Here is an 18,536-nt window from a genome sequence, read left to right as displayed (position 1 = left end):
ACATTAAAAATGATATATATATATATATATATATATATATAATATGCACACTGGCATACCTCGAAGATATTGTAGGTTCGGTTCCAGACTACTGCAATAAAGCGATTATTGCAATAAAGCTAGTCACAATTTTTTTTTATTTTATATATATATATATATATATATATATATATATATATATATATATATATATAATGTTATGTTTATACTATACTATAAATACATATGTGTGTGTATATATATATTCCCTGAGGAAGGGGATGCTTAGTCCACGAAACGTCACTACTTTTCTAAGTAAGAGATTGCTTTAAAAAAGACCAGAGAGTGCAAGTTTCTTGTTTGTTTTATTCTCACCATATAAATGTATGTGTGTGTGTGTATGTATATATATATATATAATATATATATATATATATATATATATTCCCTGAGGAAGGGGATACTTTGTCCATGAAACGTCACTACTTTTCACAGTAAGAGATTGCTTTAAAAAGACCAGAGAGTGCAAGTTTCTTGTTTGTTGTATTCTCACCACACTAGCACCCTGGCAGTTGTTTGATTAATTAAGGGTGCTCTTCTTTGCTAATATATATATATATATATATATATATATATATATATATATATATATATATATATATATATATATATATATATATATATATAGTGTGTGTGTATATATGTATGTGTGTGTATATACTGTGTGTGTGTGTGTATATATATATATACAGGGTTGCCACAAACCTTGAATTTGTAAAAATAAATCTGCGATAATAAGTTACTATTCTGTGTATTTATTGATTTTCTTCTTAATATGAGGAGAGTCCACGGCTTTATTCCTTACTTGTGGGAAATACTGAACCTGGCCACTAGGAGGAGGCAATTACACCACAACTATAGGCTTAAATACCTCCCCCACTCCCCTCATCCCCCAGTCATTCTTTGCCTTCATCACAGGAGGTTGGCAGAGAAGTGTCAGAAGATACAGAGTAGTCCCTTATGGAGGGTAGTACTCTTCGGAATGTTACTGGAGTTTTAAGTAGTCTTGTCAGCCTCTCAGTGAGAGCATGGGCGAATGTGAGAGTCTGGAGATGCAGGGAGAGTCTTTCTGCAAACCCATCCAGACCCGTATTAACAGCTCCTAAGCAATCGGTGTTGACGAGTTTTACTGCCTGCTTCTATCACTCAAGTCCATGTCAGGAGCGATGCTACAAAACTGTCAAACTTGAGAGGTGGTGTTTCTCTTCCACGGTATAGATTCCAGGAAGATCGTTTTATATTTTTATACACATTTGACAACGCAAGAAGACAGGGCCACAGTGTGACTCCTTTTATGTGAGTGTAATTGAGGGTTAATGTCTCCGGAAGGGGCTTATTGAACAGGGGGTTTTTATCACATATTTTAATATTGTGTTTATGCCGTGACATGTGTGAGATGTGGCTCAGGCAGATGTTGGAATGTACAGGTTTTACTTTCAGTTTGGAGCGCTGCGCAGCCTGTTAGGCTTGGCGCGGTTTTTGTGGTGCAGGGCGGACCGCATGGTGCACCGCGTGACTGGGTGTGGTCACATTGATTCTATTCTTCCTGACCGTGTGGTTGTCTGGAGACAAAGCGGTTTCTCTCTTGGGCCTGGGTCATAGGAGGTGGTGAGTGCCCCAGCCATTGGGGGTATAAAGGTGCCATTTATTTTTGTCTGTAGTCCTATTTATAAGCGCAAGCTATGGAGGACTCTGATACGTTAGAGGATACTCCCTCTTTACCTAAATCTAATGCCTGTTTATATTGTGAGGAGGCCACGGTATACCCGCCTGCTCAATTATGTTCCACATGCCTTGATAAAGTAATTTTATCAAAGAAAGCTAACATGTTTAATACTACTATGCCTTCTACCTCTGAGGAGTCTCTGTCCCGTGAGGTGTGCACCCTACAGTCATCTCCTATTACACATGCAGCTTCCCGTAGCACCCCTATTCCTCCATCTGGAGGGGCCCTTTTACCGCCAGACTTTACTGAACAGTTACAGACGGCAGTGTCTGCGGCCTTTAGTGCTTTACCTCTCACTGCTAAGCACAAGCAAAAGGTTAAATATTGCTATCCGTCCCAGGGGTAATCTACTAGCTTATTGGATTTATCTGATACAAGATTATCAGAGGATGAAGATGCCTCTGATACTTCAGAGGATGCTCCTTCTGGGTTGGAATCTGCTGCCTCTAAGCCTCCAGCTGCGGAGGAACCAGACTTTAGATTTAGGATTGAACGCTTTCTGCTAAAGGAAATTTTGGCTACTTTAGAGGTTCCAGAATTTAAATTACCTGAGGAACCATGTATTCCTAAAGATAAGGTCTACGAGGACAGGGTGGTACCACAGACTTTCCCGGTTCTTGTAAAGATGGCGAACATTATTAAGAATGAATGGGAAAGACTTGGTTCTTCTTTTTTCCCCTCTTTCTTCCTTTAAGTAATTGATCCTGGTTCTTGACCCTCAGTTGGAGTTGTGGGGTTCCGTATCTAAAGTAGACGGTGCTATCTCCACGCTTGCTAAGCGCACTACTATCCCACTTAAGGATAGTTTGTTGTTTAAAGAGCCCATGGATAAGAAACTGGAAATCTATTAAGAAAGATGTTTCAGCATACGGGATATTTGTTTCAACCGGCAGCAGCAGTTGCGGGATCGGCTACCTACTGGTGCCAATCGTTATCTGAGTTGATTGAGGTGGAGGGCCCCCTAGAAATGATCCGGGAAAGAAGTAAGGCCTTTAAGGGTAGCTAATTCTTTTATTTGTGATGCGAATATGCAGATTATTCGCCTGAACACCAAGGCTTCAGGTTTTTCTGTGCTAGCCTGTAGGGCACTCTGGCTTAAGTCTTGGTTTGCTGACATGACTTTGAAGTCTAGACATCTTTCCCTCCCATTTAAGGGAAATATTATTTTTGGTCCAGGCCTGGACTCTATCATATCATCGATTACTGGAGGCAAAGGTGCCTTTTTACTGCAGGATAAGAAGAACAAGCCTAAGGGACACTGTCCTAATTTTCGTTCCTTTCGTTCAGACAAACCCCAACATCAACAACCCTCTGCAAAGCCGGAGCAGTCCAAGGGAACATGGAAACTTCCTCAGTCCTGGAATAAATCCAAGCAATATAAGAAGCCTGTCGAGTCAAAGTCGGCATGAAGGGGCGGCCCCTGATCCGGCTTTGGATCTGGTAGGGGGCAGACTTTTTTCAGAAGTTTGGTTTCGGAAGTGCAAGAACCGTGGGTTCTGGAAGTCATCGCTCAGGGATACAGGATAGGTTTCAAGTCTCATCCTCCCAGGGGAAGATTTCTCATATTAAACCTTTTTTTAAGGCCAGAAAAGAGAGAAGCTTTTCTAGGGTGTGTGAGGGATCTCTCCACCCTGGGGGTCATTGTACCGGTACCTCCAGCAGAAAGAGGTCTGGGATACTACTTCTGGATCTAAAGTGTTTAAACAAATTCCTGTCTGTCCCCTCATTGAAGATAGAGACAATAAGGTTCCTGGACCAGCACTTCCAGTTTATTGCTCTTCTGTTTGGTCTAGCTACTGCTCCAAGAGTTTTTACGATGGTTCTGGGGGCTCTGCTCGCAGTGGCCAGAACCAGAGGGATTGCAGTGGTGCTGTACTTAGACGATAATTTGGTTCAAGCACCATCCTGTTGTCTGGCAGAGGACCGTTCGAAAGCCCTTCTTTCTCATCTTCGGTCTCATGGATGAAAGATAAACGTAGAAAAGAGTTCTCTTATTCCCAGTACCAAGGTGTAGTTCCTGGGTACGATAATAGACTCAATATCCATGAGGATATTCCTTACAGACCAGAGACATTACAAATTAACTTCCAATCGTCTTGCCCTCCAGACCTCCTTCAGGCCATCTGTGGCTCGGTGTATTGAGGTAATTGGGCTCATGGTGTCCTGCATGGACATCATCCCCTTTGCCAGATTCCAACTCAGACCTCTTCAGCTGTGCATGCTGAGACAGTGGAACGGCAATCATTCAGATCTGTCTCAACAGATTTCTCTGGACAGCCGGTCAAGAGAATCGCTCTCCTGGTGGCTCTGTCCAGATCACCTGTCCCGAGGGACGTCCTTCTTGACACCATCCTGGGTGATTGTGATTACGGACGCAAGTCTCACAGGATGGGGAGCTGTTTAAGGTGCCAGGAAGGCACAGGGCCTGTGGACTCAAGAGGAATCCCTCTCCAACATCTTGGAACTTCGAGCGATCTTCAACGCTCTAAAGGCTTGGCCCCTTCTGGGTTCGACCCAGTTTATCAGATTCCAATCGGACAACATAACCTTGGTGGCTTACATCAACCATCAGGGGGGGAACGAGGAGCTCCCTAGCAATGAGGGAAGTATCTCGGATTCTGGAATGAGCGGAGGCCCACAACTGCTTGCTCTCAGCGATCCACATTCCGGGTGTGGACAACTGGGAAGCTGATTTCCTCAGCCGACAATCTTTTCATCTGGGGGAATGATCTCTCCATCCTGAGGTGTTTGCGGAGATTTGTAGCAGATGGGGGACAACGGTGATGGATCTCATGGCGTCCTGGCTCAAAGCCAAGCTACCCAGATATGGGTCGCAGTCCAGGGATCCTCAGGTGGAGCTAATAGATGCATTAGCAGTGCCTTGGAGGTTCAGTCTGATCTACATTTTCCCGCCATTAACTCTTCTTCCTCGTGTGGTGGCCTGCATCAAGCAGGAGCGAGCATCAGTGATTCTAATTGCTCCGTTGTGGCTTCGGAGGATGTGGTTCGTGGATCTGGTGGGGATGTGCTCAGCTCCTCCATGGAGGTTACCTTGTCGCAGGGATCTGCTGGAACAAGGTCCTTTTGTTCATCAAAATCTAGATTCTCTGAGGCTGACTGCGTGGAGATTTAATGGTTAGTCATAGCCAAGAGAGGTTTTTCTGAGAGAGTTATTGAGCTTGTAAGCTGGTTACTTATCGCACCTATCATAAGGTGTGGAGGACCTACTTTTTCTGGTGTGAAGAGCGTGGATTTCCCTGGCATAAGGTCAGGGTTTCTTCCAGGATTCTTTCCTTTCTCCAGGATGGTCTGGAGAAGGGCCTTTCAGCTAGCTCCCTTAAGGGACAGATTTCGGCTCTATCTGTTTTATTGTACAAGAGGCTCGTTGAGCTTCCGACGTCCAGTCTTTTGTTCAGGCTCTGACGATAATCAGACCTGTGTTTTGACCTAGAACTCCTCCTTGGAGTCTGAATCTTGTTCTTAAGGTTTTGCAGAGGGCTCCATTTGAGCCTATGCACAACCTTGACATTTAAAGGGACGCTGAACCCATATTTTTTCTGTCGTGATTCAGAGAGCATGCGATTTTAAGCAACTTTCTAATTTACTCCTATTATCAATTTTTCTTCGTTCTCTTGCTATCTTTATTTGAAAAAGAAGACATCTAAACTTTTTTTTTTTGGTTCATTACTCTGGACAGCACTTTTTTATTGGTGGATGAATTTATCCACCAATCAGAACAACCCAGTTTGTTCATCAAAAATGCTTTGGCATCTAAACTTACATTCTTGCATTTCAAATAAAGATACCAAGAGAAAAAAGAAAATTTGATAATAGGAGTAAATTAGAAAGTTGCTTAAAATTTCATGCTCTGATTGAGGTTTGCACAATCTAAAGGTTTCCGGAGGAGGAGCTAACTGCACACACCTGTGTGTGATTATCTTCCAGTCCTGCAGCTGCTGGTGGAGTTTCTCGTGCCAAACCCAGGGACCTGGGTAGCTTCTTGGATAGCCTGTATCAACGCTCCTGGAACCAGACAGTGGACAGACATCCCACTGTGCTGACATTATTAGTCAGCTTGCAAAAAGCCTATACCTTGGGCTTCCTCTTTTTATATATATTAGAACTTGTGATATAACTTCAAAGAGGAACAGAGTGCCTCCCTCCCCCACCGGTGCTGCGTGGGAGGTTGAGGCTATCTTTATACACTCTCTCTGCTATACTGATAAACTGCCTTGAACCTGGCCCTATTTACCTGCAGGATAACAGCAGATTCTCTCCATACCCTTTCCTCCCCCACCGGTGCTGCGTGGGAGGATAAGGCTATTTACATATATCAACACTGCTGCACTAACAAAGGACCTGATGTTTTTTTCCTGACTCATGCCCTGAGTACCCACAGCAGCGCGGCGGACCCCCCACATACCTTCCTCTCCCCCACCGAAGTTGCGAGGGAGACAGAAATCATCCGTGAGACTGAGCTGAAGTGTGGTGGCGGAGCCGCATCTTCAAGCAGGGAGCGATAAGTACTCGAAGCGGCTCTGCTCGGTGCCGGACTGAAAGCTTGCTGGAGAATCCCCCCTCCCCCACCGGTGCTGCGTGGGAGGTCGGGGCTGTGTGTAGCTAGCCTGGCAGTTGCCGCTGAGATCTCCCTGTGCAGCGCCTCTGCATATCTCTGCTCTGGTTCCTCGAGACGCTGTGGGTAAGCGCTAAATTAGGAGGTGCTCAATCTGGGAGCATGTTTTTCTCTCTTCACCTTTTTTTTGGGGATACCAACCAGAGCTGCATGTCCTGGGGAACACTGTATGGATCCTGGTAAAAATGCTATGGAAGATGGCTGTATAATTAACCCCTCTAATAGGTATCAGCAATTTTGGCATTTTCTCATATTGAAGGCTCTTTCCGCCCACCTACCTGGCTATTAGTTGAACGCTGATGCATAGAATGACCCAGGTAAGGTGACGAGCTGCATACATACAAGAACTGGCTGAACTTTATTAACTATATAAAGGAACTTTTTTTTTTTTTTTTTTTTTTTCATTGGCTCCTTATATGATTCTTTTTTCTGCATATGATTTGTTTGGCGCATTTAATTTTATTTAACTATATTACTTGTCGCTACAATTTTTGTCATATCAATGTATTGAGCAAATCTAGGCAAAAATGTTAATGCTTAAGAATGTGTAAAATGTGCATAGTATGTAAAAAGACATTGTACTTTCTCCTCTAAAAAGTGAAACATTCTCAGGGGAGAGAGAAGGGAGGGGAGAAGGGGAGGAAAAAAAAAAATCAAAGGTTATTGAGTGTGAATAAGGAATTAATAATTCAATACCAGAGAAATTTACTATAACCTTTTTCAGGATATATTACCCATTATTACTGCTTGGAGGGAAGGGCTATATAGAGATAAAAGATCCTCAGTTATATTATCTAATAACTCTTTCCTAAGAATAAATCTCCTACGTTCCCTGAAAATAAAATACTATCCCTTACTATTGGACAGGGAGAAAGTTTATATAGAAATATAAAGATCATTAGTTAAAACTACCTTATAAATTTTCTTTAAAGAAGAGATATTTTAACTTCTCTGAAAATAAAATACAAATGAAACTGACTGAACCAGGATATAACTAGGTCACTGTGAATATGTTTGCTTACCTATAAAATATACTGTATATAATTGCTGGAATAATATTTTCTTGGATATAAATCTAATTAAGAAATTGCTGTTGCTGCTTTCAGAGATACCATTTCCTTTATTGTGTCTTTTGAAGATTAGCAACAGTAAGACAATTAACAAATTGGCATAAAATTGCCTAACATTAATAACGTCCCTGATCTCTGCATCCCTGGCTGGATCTAAATAACACGATTTAATTCACAGTTTATTATTTTTCCTTTCTTTTCTTTTTTTTTTTTTTTTTTTTTTTTTTTTCTCTCTCCCCTTTTCTTTTCCCTCACTTGGTCACAATAGTGCACATCCCTATCCTCACTTGTCTATTTGAGAACGCTTCACCTTCTCAAACTTAACTCTAAAATTAAGTTCACTCCCTGTATTGATCTTCACTTAGATAAATTGCCTCACTTCAATTTTTTTTAATTCTCTTTTCTTTTCTGGCACATGGATAAATTCCTTCACACCTCACCCCGGAATATTTCTCCAGCCATGGCAGCAAGACAGAGAGATAGAAAATTGAAGGGTAATCAGGAGCCTCCCACAGAAGCGCAACCAACTATGTTAAATGTACCAGTTGTACAAGAAGTAACCAATATTCACAGCTTAGTCGCTAGTATATCTGATGCGCTCTGTCCTAAATTTGAGGCTCTTAGAGCTGAAATCAAACAAGATTTTCTTTCTCTGACACAAGAGGTTCGTCAATTCTCCAATAGGCTGCAGGAAGCCGAACAAAGAGTTTCGGACCTGGAAGATCTAACAATAACGCATAGTTCTAATCTAGAAGGTATAAATAATAACGTACAGAAAATTCAAAACAAATTAGAAGATCTAGAAAATCGTTCTAGAAGAAATAATATAAGAATTATAGGCCTTCCGGAAGAACAACAATATGACAATCTTGTTAATTTTATATCAGAAACCTTGCCTACAATTTTAAAGATGCCATCTACCCTATATCCCATCCCAGTGGAGAGAGCGCACAGACTTGGTCTACCTCGCTCAGGCAATAAAGATAGAACTAGGCCTAGGCCTGTTATCGCTAGAATATTAAATTTTCAAGACAAACTTACCTTATTCCAGCATTATCGCAAACAACAGCCTGTTAAGGCTGGAGACGCTACAATCCTTATGTTTCAAGATTTCTCCGCTGACACTGCAGCAAGGAGAAGGGAGCTTGCTCCTATTTGTTCCAAACTGATACAAAAAGGGTACCAGGCAACCATAATGTACCCCTACAAATTAAAGGTTAAAGTTGGGGAAGTCACACACTTCTTTGAAGAAGCTCAACTGGCTGAGAGCTTCTATAACACACTGGGTTCCTAAGCTTAATAACAGCAATATTGAATATCTGATTATTAGACTGAGTGTAAGCTATAGGTTTTTGCTTATGGGAAAGACCGTGTCTCTTCTAGACGTGAGTCCTAGGACCCAACCCCCACCTGTGCGGAGAAAATTTAGGTGTCTAATTTTAAATTATTATTATTATTTTTTTTTTTTTTATTATTATTATTATTATTATTATTATTTTTTTTTTTATTTTTTTTATTTATTTATTTATTTATTATTTTTTTTTCTCTCTTTCTCTCTTCTCTTTCTCCCTTCTTAATGTATAAATGAATATGCTGAATAAAAATTGTAAAATAGTATCTTGGAATGTAGGTGGTATATCTACCCCTATAAAGAGAAAAGCAATCCTTAATCACCTGCGAAAGATCCAGACTGACATAGGTTTTATTCAAGAAACCCATTTATCAGCTGAAGAATCTTTAAAACTTAAATCAACATGGGTAAAAGAAATCTATTTTGCACCTAGTGTTAAGAGGAAAAGGGGGGTAGCAATTCTAATAGGAAAGAAAATTGATACCGAAGTCACACATTTTGAGGCTGACATCGGGGGGAGATATGTACTACTGAAAATAAAGATTGCCCAGAAGATGTATACATTATGTAATACATACGGCCCTAATGTATTTGATCCAAAATTTTGGAACACTTTGCAGACCAAATTATTATCCTTCACGGAAGGCTCTTTAATTATGGGAGGAGATTACAATATGGCACCACAATGCCCGATTGATAGGCTAAGACATAATGTCAAACAGTTAAAACAAAAAAAAGATAATCTAGAGGGTAAGATGTTTAAAAAAATAATGCAGAACTTAGCACTGCGGGATATCTGGAGACAGCAAAATCCTTCTACTCAAAATTTTACCTGTCTTTCCAAGGCGCATAAGACGCTCTCCAGAATCGACATTTTTCTAATTGATGAACGTATGGTGATGAGAGGGGTAAAAACAGATATAGGACCAATATTTCTTTCAGATCATGCACCGATTGTACTTGAGTTTCAGCTTTCACATTTGTATTCTGCTGCAACACGTTTCTTTTTTCCCTACTATCTGACGACTGAGGTAAAATTCAAGAACTGGCTTATAAATAGATATAAGGAATTTGTACATTTTAATAAAGACTATTTAAACCGCCCTGAAGTATTTTGGGACACTGCAAAAGCAGTAATGAGAGGCGAAATAATTTCATATAGCTCAGCCCTGCATAAGAAAATTCGATCTAGAGAAAGAGAATCATGCCAATGTTTAACTAACACTTATAATCATTATCTGCTTGACAAAACCCCCTTAAATTGGGCAAAATACGTTAAAGCAAAAAATGAAAGGGATACTTTTGTTTTACTGCAAGAAACTCAAAAGGAATTAAAAATGCAGGCTAAGCTATATAAATATGGTAATAAATCAGGTAAGATGCTGGCCAAATTAATAAAAAATGAGAAAAAACAACCAATCATAGACAAATTGTATAATAAAGGTCTTCAGCTTTCTAAAGCCGAAGACATACTAGCTGCATTTAATGAATATTACCAGGAATTATATTCATTTAAAACAAGTGATACGCATACATCTGATGACTTTTGGAGAGATATCACGTATCCTACTGTCACATCAGAAATGGCTGATAGCCTCAATGTCCCTATTTCCATAGAAGAAATAGAGAAAGTAATATCCAAGCTTGCCTCAAATAAAGCAGCAGGTCCAGATGGCTTGCCTAGTGAATTCTATAAGATCCTGATTGGTGAAGCCACCCCACATCTTTGCACGCTCTTTAACAGCTTCTTTATTAGTGGTAAAATGATCCCCTCTTCATTTACCAATTCTTACACAACTTTGATATTAAAAGGCGGAAAAAACCCTGAATACAAGGAATCCTACAGACCAATTGCACTGTTAAATTCAGATTACAAAATTCTTACTGCAATTCTAGCATCTAGACTTCAAAGACCCCTCTCAGAAATTATACATACTGATCAAGCAGGTTTTCTAAATAACCGCAACTCAGCCTCAAAAATTAGGGAAGCCCTATTGGTGACAGAATATTTTGAGGTACTATCTAATTTAACTAGCGGGGGGGAGGACATACCTGACCTTGCTATTATTTCCTTAGATGCTGAAAAAGCCTTTGATTCAATATTTTACGAACATATCAAAACATCGTTAAGACAATTTGGCATCAGAGGTAATTTTCTTGAAATTATCGAAAATCTATATAAACACCCATCTACAAGATTGATAGTGAATAACAACATTTCCCCCTCTATCTTGTTAGGTAGAGGAACAAGGCAGGGCTGTCCTCTTTCCCCGCTCTTATTTAATATTTCCATTGAACCTCTGGCAATTAAAATACGCCATCATTTGGATGGTATAAAAATTCGTAACTGCGAAATAAAAATCGGTCTGTATGCTGATGATCTGCTGCTTTATTTGGCTAACACCAAACTGAACTTACCAAAACTTTTTCAGATCTTGGAACAATTTGGTACATTCTCTGGATACAAAGTAAATATGACAAAATCAGAGATAGTGTGGCTCAGGAAAAATAAAACTTCAATATTAAAAACTCCTTTTCGCCAAGTAAAAGATTCTTTTAAATATCTAGGGATTCATATTCCGACAAGGTCCGTAGATCTCTATACATTGAATATACCCCCAGTAGTAAAAATGATCAAAGAAAAGCTTTTGTTATGGCAAAATCTCCCAATATCACTTTCTGGAAGGATTGCCCTTTTTAAAATGGCTCTTCTTCCAAAACTTTTATATATACTTCAAAATACACCAATAATTCTATTAGGTAAGGATATACGTTCAATCAATACTTCACTTATACAGTTCTTATGGCAGAATAAGAGGTCAAAGATATCTCTTATGAAACTTTCAATACCAAGAAAGGATGGTGGTCTTGCCTTACCAGACATAAGGCTATATAACCTCTCCTTTCTGGCTCGTGTCGTAACAGACTGGATCTCATCTAATAACTATGTCTTGAATAATTATCTCGAGACCAGTGTCTGCTACCCATATTCTCTATCTGCATTAATACACTTAGTACCTAAAGAAATCCCCTCAGAAATTAAACGATTTAAAACAATTCTTAACCCACTTAAAGCTTGGCACAAGATAGTAACCTTTCTTTCAATTAATAATAGTGCTACCTGTCTTTTGCCTATAATAGGTAACCCTAATTTTCAATCAGGATTGCATTCCGAAGTCTTTAGGAAATGGCATAATCGGGGGTTAACCAAGGTATACCAAATAATTGATAAAGAGAGAAAATATATCAAAACATTCCAGGAATTAAAAAGAGATTTTGATTTGCCCAATAAAGACTTCTTTGCGTATTTGCAATTAAGGCATTTTGCACAGGACCTAGTTAAGAAAGCTGGTTGGGAATGGGGACTAGGTAAACTCGATGATTGGCTTGCTCTAACAAGAAATGGTCATATGTCAATTGCACCATGTTATCATCTTCTGGGTACAAATAAAGGAGAACCGGTACTGGCAAAGATTGCCCTCTACTGGAATACAGCAATCCCTCAGAGTAATATTGAGTCTAAAACGATTCAATTGTCAATTAAAAAAATTGCACAAGTAACGCTCTCTGCAACTTGGAGGGAGGCACATGTTAAGCTCCTTCATGGGGCATATTTTACCCCCGAGAGAGGTTTCAAATGTGTGAATGTAGGGTTTAATAAATGTCCTAAATGTTCGTATCAGGCAGCTGATTTAATACATATGTTTTGGTATTGTCCAAAGATTAAAAATCTCTGGGCTAGGCTCGAATACTGGCTAAAAAAGGTGCTTAAGATAGGCTATGTCTCTTTGACAATATATCAGATAATACTCTGCCTTAAGGAAGAGCCTGGTAAGCAAACTGATGAAAAAATAATAATCTCCGCTATTCTTGCTACCAGGTATTTAATCTGTAAGAAGTGGAAAAGTCATGCAATGCCAAGCATTACTGAAATTAAAAACTGCATGAAAAAACAATGCATTTTAGACCAGAGAAACGAGGATATAAATAATGAACAAGACATTAAAAGGTTCTTTGATAAATGGGCAGCCTTCTTAAAAATCTTTCCGGCTGCAGAAATAGATTATATAATCTTCCCCTTTAGAAATACAGAAATTGTTCTATTAGGGAACTGGTAAAGCTTCAGGAGGAAGAAAGTGATGGTAATTTTTTTTTCTGTTTTCGTTTGGTTTTTTTTTTTTTTTTGGTTTTTTTTTTGTTATGTTTTCTCTTCGCATGGGGGGGGGGGAACAAGGGGGGGGGGTTATACTGAAAATCAAAAACTCCAAGCATTGTAGGAAAATAAAATGTTTGTGTTCATTAATGTGATGATTAGCCTAAATTTAACTACATGTATAAATGAACATAGTACTATGTTGTCAAATTTATTGTATCTTTTGATTATGCCATGTTTTCAAAATGGTTGATATTGTTTTTGGACAGTGACTTGGATTATAAATAAAACAATTAAAAAAATAAAAAAAAAAATGTCATGCTCTATCTGAATCACGAAAGAAAAAATTTGGGTTCAGTGTCCCTTTAAATTACTATCTTGGAAGGTTCTCTTTTTACTGGCTATTGCCTCGGCATGCAGAGTATCTGAGATGGCTGCCTTGCAATGTGAGCCCCCTTACCTAGTATTCCATGCTGATAAGGCTGTTCTTCGTACTGGGTTAGGTTTTCTTCCTAAGGTTGTTTCTGATCACAACATCAATCAGGGGATTGTTGTTCCTTTATTGTGTCCTAACCCCCCTTCTTCGAAGGAGCGGTTACTTCATAATTTGGATGTTTCGGGCCTTGAATTTCTATCTTCAAGCTACTAAGGAGTTTAGACAGACTTCTTTGTTTGTTGTCTATTCTGGGAAGCTTAAGGGGCAGAAAGCCTCGTCCACTTCCTTATCTTTTTGGTTGGGGAGCATTATTCGCTTAGCATATGAAACAGCGGGACATAAGCCTTCTCAGAGGATTAAAGGATTACTTTCTGTTATAATTTTTAAGCTAAACAACTAACATATTAAAGTTAATAAACATTAATTAAAACCTACTGACCTATATTTTCTCCAAAACGAAGTTTCATAACGTTCTAAAAGTTATATCTTTTATTCGCCGATGATGTCACGTTATCCTGCCCACTATTTTCAGCACTGCATGTTCAAAATACTTAAACCAATAACTTTGTGTTTAAAGCGCCATTTTGAAACCTAGGTATTGTAAACGGATTGGTACAGAGCAAAGGATACCCACGGAGTGGGTTTGGAAAACAATTAAATTTGCAGACAAGATTTCTGACTTACGGTAGAGATATGTTCATGAAATGCTATTGATAAAAAGCGTATTTGGGGTAGTTATTTAGTAACAGGCATAGAAAATATTTACTTACAGTGGCCCTTTAAGGCTCATTCAACTAGAGCAATGGCTTCCTCTTGGGCCTTCAAGAATGAGGCCTCTATGGAGCACATTTGTAAGGCGGCTACCTGGTCCTCCTTACATACCTTTTTCAAAATTTTACAAGTTTGACGTTTTTGCTTCGGCTGAAGCATTTTTTGGGAGAAAGTTTTTGCAGTCTGTGGTGCCCTCAGAATATGGTCCGCCTCTACTTTTTTTTTACCCTCCCGTTTCATTCAGTGTCCTCTAGAGCTTGGGTATATGTTTCCCACAAGTAAGGAATGAAGCCGTGGACTCTCCTCTTATTAAGAAGGAAAATATAAATTTTGCTTACCAGATAATTTCCTTTCCTTCTGTATGAGGAGAGTCCACGGCCCCCTCCCGCTTTTCTCAGTTTGGCGGACCTAAATTTTTGTTTTGTTCTTCTGGCACCATTTATACCCTGAAATTTCTCCTACTGTTCCTTGTTTCCTCGGCAGAATGACTGGGGAGGAGGGGAGTGGGGGAGGTATTTAATCCTTTGGCTGGGGTGTCTTTGTCTCCTCCTGGTGGCCAGGTTCAGTATTTCCCACAAGTAAGGAATGAAGGCGTGGACTCTCCTCCTACAGAAGGAAAGGAAATTATCTGGTAAGCATAATTTATGTTTTTTACAATAAAAATAAAAATAACAGTAATACAATATAGTAATTTAGCTGAAACATTATTAAACTATTATTTGTATTATTATTATTATTGTAGTAGTAGTGGCAACATTATTAGGTTATAATGCTACCATAATAAAGATTGATAGAATTATATTACTTTTTTATTATTGAATCTGTTTAGTGCTATAGAGGTGTTATTTTTCAGATTGTTCTATGACATTTAATTTGTTTTGTGGATTGTACAAATATTTAAAAGTTACTGTTTTCATGTTTAATTTTTATATACACTACTTGATTAACTGCTCAGAGGTTAATACGTTTAGAATGAAGAGATAGTTATATAAAAAAAAAAAGAGAAAACAGATACTGATGGGTTGCAGAATCTGACAATTTATTTTTCTGGATTTGCACAGATTTTAGTGTGTTTGGACTTTCACAAGAACAATTGATGAATGCAAGTCTTTTGTATACAAATCCAGTGTTTGTGTGTGTATGTATGTGTGTATATAGCTGTGTGTGTGTGTGTGTGTGTATGTGTATATATATATATATATATATACACAGTATATGTATGTGTGTGTGTGTATGTATGTATGTATATATATATATATATATATATATATATATATATATATATGTATATGTATGTGTGTATGTGTATATATATATATATATATATATATATATATATATATATAGATAGATAGATAGATAGATAGATATAGATATAACACACACACAGAGTTTATTAATTAAAAAATAAAGATGCCGGTACTTAGTTATTTACAATGCTTGATATATTTACTTATGAGATAGCAAGCCCTGAATATGTATATGTGTGTGTGTATAAGTATATGTGTATGTGTACGTGTGTATGTATATATATATATATATATATATATATATATATATATATATTTAAAAAAATTAAACACTGAAATTAACACTTTTGTTTTGTATATACTAGGTCTTCTGTCATTTGGCGTTAAAGAATCTGCCTGGGTAAACAAGGTATTTACAGCAGTAAATGTTCTGGTGCTCCTGTTTGTGATGATTGCCGGATTTGTCAAGGGAGATCTGCAAAACTGGAAGATAACAGAATCCTTTCTTCAAAACATCTCCGCCCCAGCAGAGTAAATTATATTTTTTACTCCCAGTTTTTCTATTGATTTATTTTTTACTATATTATTATTGCCATATCCATGTTTGTTTATGCAGTATTGTCTTAAAGGGAAATAACGTTTACAACTGACATTCATATGAATGCATTTCACTATTGTATTTTTGCAATACAGATGTATTCATCTAGTAAAAGTTATGCCTGTGTCAGTGACAGCTTTTACTGTGTATGATATACCTTATGCACCCTCATTCTTCAAACCCTGCACTTGGTCAGAGAGCTACTTGTGGTACATATTTCATAGCAATCACAAAATATATTTTTTTTAGATCAGAGTTCTAAGTTTTTGTTACATGCTGTATTGTTTACATAATACTTTTTCAGCAGTTGTGCATTGCAATAGAGATAATCTGGAGTCTTCTCCTGTCTGCAATACACCTCCTGACTTTCCCTTTGATATTGTAAACACGCTTCCGAATGTTGAAAAGCAGAGATCAAAATTGCTCAAAATTATAGGAAAATCTGATTTAAGCAAAATGACATATAGAAGCAGTCTGTCAATAGATGGAAGAATCTTTCAATCCTTTGCCTCTCTCATGCATGTGAATGTTACAAATATTTTACATGAAATTGTTAACAAAAGCTGTTGGTTTTTATTTTAAAAATAACAGGAAGTGTGTACAACTGAATCCTAGGGACTGATTGCTTACTGGCTGATAAGAATGACTTCCACCTCAAAAGCCTCTGTACAGTCACTTGGATGCAACAAAAATTACTTTAAAGGAGCACTACAGTCAAAGTTAAACTTTCATTATTTTAACTAGAGCATGTAATTTAAAAAAAAACAATAAACTTTCCACTTCTCTTCTATTGTCAAAATGTGCCCAATCTTTTTAAATGCACACATATGTATTTTGTAATTGGCTGATGGCTGTCGCATGATACAGGGGGATGGAAAAATTATATGGCATTTTTCAGAAGTTTTCAGCATTTTTTCAGTGCTATTGCACTTTTTATTATTCATTTTGTTAATTATGTAATTCTAATATATCAAGGGGTCCTTTTTAATATCCTTTTTTAGTATAGAAGTATTATTTTTCAAAGGCCCAAAAACAAGCGTCATGAAACAGCCTTTTCTTTCATGTAATTGGCAAGAGTCCATGAGCTAGTGACGTATGGGATATACAATCCTACCAGGAGGGGCAAAGTTTCCCAAACCTCAAAATGCCTATAAATACACCCCTCACCACACCCACAGTTGAGTTTGACAAACTTTGTGCCTCCTATGGAGGTGGTGAAGTAAGTGTTTGCTTGATTTTTATGATTTTTTTCTATGATAAGCGCTTCTAAACATTGTGAAGCCCAATTCCTCTCAGAGTACAGTGTTTGTCAGAGGGATGTGAAGAGAGCATCTTTTCAAGGGTTCTCTGTTATCGGTCATAGGAATTCATCTCCTACTTCCCTTTTCAGATCGACGATATACTCTTATATACCATTACCACTGCTGATAGTTTTCAATACTGGTTTGGCTATCAGCTATATGTGGATGGGTGTCTTTCGGTAAGTATGTATCATTATTTAAGACACTCTCCGCTATGGTTTGGTGCTTTATGTATTAATATAAAGTTTTAAATATATGTATTTTAATTACATTTTCCATGAGTCAGGTCTATGTATATTTCCCTTTGCAGTCTGGCAGTTTCGTTATGGGAATCATGTTTTAGGAAGTTTGTCTTACCTGGGGTATAGTCTTTTTTCCAATGTGACTTGTTTTTTCTTTTGAAAAACTTGCAGGCAAATTAGTCTCTCGAGGGTTCAAAATTCTGTTATTTATTGCGTCATACTTTGCGCAAGAATTTTTTGGAGGGATGTGCATCGGTAATAACGCAAGTTCATCATTTCCTGCGTCTTAGTTGACGCAAGGTTGTTTGGCTCTAAAATTGTGTTTGTTATGACGCGAGTTGCGTCATTTCCGGATGTTTGTTGGCGCCAAATTTTTTTTTAAAACTTCCTTTTATGTTGTGCGTCATACTTGGCGCCAAAAAAAAATAATTTTATTTTACCCCACTTCCTATATGCTCCTTGCTTTCTTTATGCTCAGAGGGCTATGCTATTTGCTTTTTTGTCAATTTTAGCATTTGCATTTTTTCCCTTTCCTAAAACTGCTATATGTGGAAATAAGATATTTCTGTTTAAATGTTATTTTTTTCTTTTCCATTTTACAAGATGTCTCAATCTGATCCTGTCTCAGAAGCTGCTGTAGGAACCATGCTGCCTGAACACAGTTCTACCAAAGCTAAGTGAACCTGTTGTAAGCTAGTGGAGATTATATCTCCAGCTGTAGTATGTAACCGTTGTCATGATAAGCTTTTGCATGCAGAAAAGGTTTCTATTAGTGCTAGTACAGTATCTGTTGTTCCTTCAACATCTAAAGTACATGATATCCATTTTGATATGAAAAATGATATTGCTGATGCGATACAGAAGGCTATGGCTTCTATACCACCTTCAAATAAATGTAAAAGGTCTTAAAACTTCTCATATTACTGATGAAATTTGTAATGACCGACAACATACTGATATATCCAC

The 18,536-nt window shown here is 38.0% G+C and overlaps 1 protein-coding gene across 2 annotated transcripts in view; it reads left to right on the top strand.

Moving 5' to 3' along the window:
- SLC7A2 (solute carrier family 7 member 2) overlaps positions 1–18,536 on the top strand; it is a 189,279-nt gene that overhangs the window by 106,571 nt on the left and 64,172 nt on the right. For both annotated transcript variants that reach the window (XM_053703918.1, XM_053703919.1), the window contains exon 4: positions 15,795–15,960. In XM_053703918.1, coding sequence (XP_053559893.1) covers positions 15,795–15,960 — 166 coding nt within the window. The remainder of the gene's footprint in view (positions 1–15,794; positions 15,961–18,536) is intronic.

The sequence above is a fragment of the Bombina bombina genome, chromosome 2, assembly GCF_027579735.1.
Source record: "Bombina bombina isolate aBomBom1 chromosome 2, aBomBom1.pri, whole genome shotgun sequence".
NCBI classification, from domain to species: Eukaryota; Metazoa; Chordata; class Amphibia; order Anura; family Bombinatoridae; genus Bombina; species Bombina bombina.
The sequence above is the reverse complement of the archived record's forward strand: the minus strand, read 5'-3'. Positions and strand labels throughout refer to the sequence as shown.